The 6,000-nt window shown below is 42.7% G+C and overlaps 1 protein-coding gene across 1 annotated transcript in view; it reads right to left on the reverse strand.

Moving 5' to 3' along the window:
* Nucleotides 1-2,239: 2,239 nt before the first annotated feature.
* LOC101773875 (replication protein A 70 kDa DNA-binding subunit C) overlaps nucleotides 2,240-6,000 on the reverse strand; it is a 4,756-nt gene continuing 995 nt past the window's right edge. Inside the window, exon 2 of the mRNA XM_004960467.3 lies at nucleotides 2,240-5,118. Within this exon, the coding sequence (XP_004960524.1) occupies nucleotides 2,403-5,118 (2,716 nt within the window). The 3' untranslated portion in view covers nucleotides 2,240-2,402. The remainder of the gene's footprint in view (nucleotides 5,119-6,000) is intronic.

Here is a 6,000-nt window from a genome sequence, read left to right on the forward strand (position 1 = left end):
ATTTGATCCGGGAGGAGAGGAGCGGAGCAGAATAAGTGTACATCTTCCTGCATAAGAAGACTAAGTTAGAACATCAACAATTACAAAAATCGGTACTTAGGGGCTCCGGCCACAGGTACTTACACTACTTGGCGGGTTGGCGGCGCAGTACTCCCGCATGATTGTTGGGATCTCGCTTGCATGCTTGAAAAGATGCCTCAATCGCATCATGACTTCATCCACGGTGAGGTCATCTGGTGATATCTGGATGGATCATTGAGGTCGGAGTAGTCGTACTCCATGTACACCGCAGTTGCAGGGGTTGAATCCGCCAATTCATGAAACTAAAGGCTACCCCAACTCCTGCTCTATATTTAAATAGCGCTTATTTTACTTTATCTGGTATATTGCACATTAGGTCTATTCAATTATTAGCTGTCAGCTGAGAGCTTGTACTATGAAGTTCACTGTATAACAGCTTGTACTATGAAGTTCACTGTGTATTATACTAATGTTGCTAATTTTGTTGTTGGTTGATGTACGGTTGTCAGACTACAGGGATGGATCACGTAAACGAACAGGGGATGCGCTTCATTCAGATACCTGTCGTTTAGTAAGGCTTTCTTCTTTCTTTGATCAAAATTTTGGAATCTGCCGTGTCTGGGCATCTATGCTCTTATTTCTTCTGGATTGGGATTTTTAGGATAATAATGATTTGAAGACCTTTGATCACAGCAAACTCGGACCTATGCTTTGCAGTGCTTCGAAGGTGGCTAGGCAATAGATACTTATTCAACGAAGTTGGCGTGTTAGCATAGTGTGGTACTGCCAGTATTGCTGGAGCAGTGGAGCTTGCTCTGCCAAGGTATCGTTCTGATGGGAATTGTTCCAAGTTTGATGTTAATCTATCAAATTGTTACTTCTGGATGTCTGCTAGAATCTTGGCATGTATATTCAGAATTGTTATTAGAATATGTCAGTGGGGGGTTCTGCTACTATTACATGCTCAATGCCTATTAAACTTAGTCATTTCTTAGAGATCTGCATGTTGTTAATAATAATTTCAGTTTGCCTATCCTTCATGCAAGATTGTGAATTATACTACATGGTTGAAAAAACATATACTATGAGTTCATTAGCTTGTGGTATGAACACTGGCACTTTACTAATACTAATACCTAGATTGTGGTTAATTGAAGTGAACCTTTTTTACATTAATTAGATTTTAAAATATGTAATTAGATAGAGATAGTTTTATGTGAAGTTTTGTCTAACTATCTGAAACTATATGCAGAAGCAATCTATGGAGAGGGGTGGCTGAGCCCATTGACAACAAACATATCGCTTTACGGTAGATAAAAGTTTTTTCTTTTGTTTTCCTAATAGACCTTATGATTATTTGAGTCTGTATCTATATGTTGGTTGATGATTTAAATCCGTTGTATTGGTCCTATAAACTGTGAGCAAAGCTTGTGTTTTGTTCTTGTAAAAGTACTACCGTAATTACTTGTTTAATTAATGCACTGACTTTATGTGAACCGTTAGACTTATTATCAGGACGCGCATCTATTTGCTGGAAAGGATCAGGGCGTTGCAGCTGTTCATTGTAAAAGTACTACTATAATTACAAATGTGTCACTTAAGATACATGAGGTTTTATAGTGTGTCGCCGTTTAGTGAAGTGTGAACAATACGGTTGATAGTTGTGTAGGCAAAATAACCAACAGAAAATCCATTACTTCTGCGAGCAGTCCTTTACCAGTAGCTCTTTTGCATGTCCGATGAATAAGGAGTATAGATTCTCCTACTTGTAGTCTTTTACCAATATCTCTTTGCATGTCGGGTGACTAAAGACTAGAGTATATTTTCATTCCAGTTTTCCTGTTTATGCATCCTTCATGCTTGTTCAAATATTAGAGTTCTGCCAAGTGTTTTGTGCATTTCAATGGTACTAGAACGAACTAGAACGAATGGATCTGAATTTGTTCTGAAATTCATATACTCCACCCTTTTAACAGCTATATGCTATATGCTTTTGTCGTTGTTGGGTTGAATACAATTTGTCATGAGATGCACAGTGCTGCAAAATTTATTGTATTCATAGGAACAGTGAATATTTATCATGCTTCATCTATTGCACTAAAAAAAATTTACCACTCGTAGCAAAACACAGGCACGATCCTGATCCTAATAATGTACAGAAGCTTACAGTTTATAAGCTGCTGACTAGAGACCACGAATTCGAACCACCACCCCCACATCATCATACAAAACACATATAAAATGAATATAAACACTGATCGAAGTATCGATACATGGTTCAGATTCAGGCAACCACAAAAGAAATCTACTTTACAGACCCTGTGACGCCATACAGGCATCTCAACAGAACCAAAAACACACCTGATTACCAAGGTATCACTTCAGTAATTCGTAGCCCTAACGTAGGGCTGCCTACCATACCCTCCTGATGCAGCACCCACACCAGGGCAAGCGTTGGCAAAGTGCCCAGGCTGATTGCATCTGAAACACCGACCAGAGCCAGCATCGCCAGGTGAAGAGACATAGGAGCTAGCCGTGTTCGCAGCAGGCTGCTGCTGCCTATACATGCTTGCAGGACAGCTCTGGGCATTGTGCCCACTTGACCCGCAACCCATGCAGGTCTCCACATTCCGTGTCGCAGATAATGGAGTGGACACCCCACCGTATGTGTTTGCTTGCTGCCCAAGCTGGTTCCCGGTCTCCCCATACCTTGGAGTGCCCATACTCGTGGCATAGGCACTGTTGGAGGCTGGCATGCCTTGTCCAGCGCCCGAGGTATTGAGACCAGCACTATAGGCCATGGCACCTTGCACCTCAGAAGGTGAGCCCGTATCATCCTGCAATAGGGCACCAATCCCCTTCAGAAGGTAAGAGCACTCTCTCGACAGATCAAGCTTCTCAGCTTTCACAATGCTGCACTTGACGCGCTGCTCGTCATTAAAGGTCTCCTCATAGACTTTCAGCTTGAATAGAAACTGCTGCCAGCGAACCCCCTGTATGATATCTGCAAATCGTTCCGTGTCTTCTTCTTTCATGTTGTAAAGCTCTTCGGCGCTGCAGCCCATTATCTCCACACCAGCCTCTTGGAATGCGTTAGCATAGGTGAGCCCAGTATGATCCTGGATCTGACACATCAGTAAGTACCTATACTCACAATTTGGTAAGCTCTGGTCGCATCTGTCACAATGCCATGTCCCGTCACCGTTATTTATCACCTTTTTGTTGCACTGCCTACCATTCACCTCCATGGTGCAGGCAGGGTAACAAAAGTTATCAGTGTTCAAATGCGAAACTGTACCTTTAACAGTGATCCAGTCTGGCTTCTCTGATCGCCCCAGATTTTCATCCTTGATTTGCACAACTGTTTTCCGTACATCAGTCTTGCCCATACTTGCCACTGACAAAGAAACACAAGTAGCAGTCTTTCCTTCAGTTACATACCAGCGCTGCAGCTTCTCAGCCTCAGGAAAGTCTGGGTTTATTTTTAATTGGGTTGAGCTGATTGAGCTCACAGATCTACCACTGAATTCAGTAACACGAACACTTTTCAAAGCTAGTACAGGATTCAAACCAGAATCACACTGCAACTGCAGCTGCTGGCCTTCAGCATCACAGAATTTCCCCCAAAAGGTTATTTCTACACTTCGACCAGACATGTCTTTCAGTTGAAGAGTTCTTTTCTGGGCTTCCGAACCATCCTTTCGCGTTATTGTGGCAGAAGGGTTAACTGATGTAACAATCCCAACCAAGTCCACAATAGCACCAACCTCAATGTTCTCAATTTCACTTATCTGCCGGAAATTGTACTGCTGCCTAGGGATGCTGCTATCATCACTAGGGCAAACTTCAATAGAAGTTCTGAAATCCACAGTTATTTCGTACTCATGATTCAAAGGGTTAAACTTTTTCTGTGCAGGTTTCAGCGACCCTCTAGATATCAGGTACACCTTATCAACCTCAATTAGGTCAAAAAACTGATCAGCCTGCGCATTGAAGCATGTTGCACGGATTTCTCCACTTGCATCAAGGAGATCAAAGGAGAAGACTTTTCCAGGACCTCTCGGATTGTTAAAGTGTCTAAGATCAGTCTTTGAAGCCACTCTAGCCTTGATTGTCCATCTTTCTTGGTAGGGGTTCAACTGAGCCACTGGGACAGCAGCACGGGTAGCTTCATTCTTGGTAACAGGACCTCTATTCATATGCCCTGGAGGTGGTTGCTGATAAAAGGACTGTGCAGGGCGGCCGTAAGTATTGCCAGGAGTACCACTGCCACCAGCCATGGCAGGAACTGCAAACCTTTGGTTCTGGTGAGAGTTCAGTGAAGGCTGCTGCAAGTTTGACTGCATCATGTCAGCATGCATTGTATTGTGTGCTGAAGCTGTACCATAAAAACCATAAGAGCCACCAGATGACACATTGGGAACCGGTTCTACTGCCCGACCAATTGAAGGGCCCACCGTACCCGGATAACCACCATAAGATCCACCATGTGATACATTATTAGCAACCTGAGCTGCCCTTGGAGCAACTGAAGATCCCAGCATGCCTGTGCCACTGGAATATAGTCCACTATTAACTTGAGCAGCATTGGCTGGGAAATTGGGGGACTGCTCAGTAGGTAGGTTTACATTATTAGCAACCTGAGCTGCCCTTGGAGCAACAGAAGATCCCAGCATGACTGTGCCACTGGAATATGGTCCACTATTAACTTGAGCAGCATTGGCCAGGAAGTTGGGGGAATGTTCAGTAGGAAGGTTTTCATTATTAGCAATCTGAGCTGGCCTTGGAGCAACAGAAGATCCCAGCATGCCTGGGCCACTGGAATATGGTCCGCTATTAACTTGTGCAGCATTGGCCAGTAAGTTAGGGGGCTGCTCAGTAGGAAGGTTTACATTATTAGCAACCTGAGCTGCCCTTGGAGCAACAGAAGATCCCAGCACGCCTGGGCCACTGGAATATGGTCCGCTATTAACTTGAGCAGCATTGGCCAGTAAGTTGGGGGGCTGCTCTGTAGGTACATTTACCTCATAGGGTTTCGAGTTTCCAATTATGTCACACTCACTTTGCAGAACTTCAAGTTTGATAATAATAATGATCCTGAATAAAAGATAAAGGCATGGTCAACTCAACTGATAAGAAACAAGGCATAAAAAGGTATTATCAAACTAACGTTCAGATAAGATATTCCTCTCTTTAAAAGATGCCTAGTCAACTCTACAGAATAGGTATTTCTAAGAATTAACTGAAGTCATAGAACCAAAGAAGTTAGGCAAACAACTATTCTTGAAATATTCAGGAAACAATATTGACCCACTTCAGATCTTAGAATTCACACTATCAGTAGAATGGTATTCTGTGACAATTCATGCTCTATAATTATGCATACTTAGGCCACAAGAATATACAAAGTTCAGATTCAGACCTGATTAACAGAGCTACTTCTACAACTTATTTGAATGGCCACAGCAGCATGTGTTTTGCTGATTTGACATGGATGTCAGAATGAAAGCTTGTTGAGTTTTAAGCACCGGCACAACACTACAGCACCATTTCACTGCACTAAGGATCATCAACAGCATACGATGTTTATACGGAATAAAAGGTACTTTGCAAATTAAGTGCCGCATGTTTGAAGGTTTTCTTTGTCATTGGAAGGTTGCTAATGCCAAGGGAAATAACATCCATGTGCATTGTTGGATCAAAAACAAAACATGCAGAGAAGCACAGCAAGCACAGAAAAGAGAACATAATTGGCTGCAAACCTAGTAGACTCCATGGACAAGAACACAACCTATTCAGCGGCTAACCAAAAGATAGTGGAAATCCATCAATGAGAGTATGAGACTTCCCCCTGATTTCTGGACCGAAACCGAAAGTACTATTAACACTACCATCACATCGACCAAATACTATTGTCTAACATCACAGAATCCCAACCTATCATTTCAAAGCCGCGGCCGCAAATCTCCTATGAAAGTT

The sequence above is a fragment of the Setaria italica genome, chromosome III (assembly GCF_000263155.2).
Source record: "Setaria italica strain Yugu1 chromosome III, Setaria_italica_v2.0, whole genome shotgun sequence".
Lineage (NCBI taxonomy): Eukaryota > Viridiplantae > Streptophyta > Magnoliopsida > Poales > Poaceae > Setaria > Setaria italica.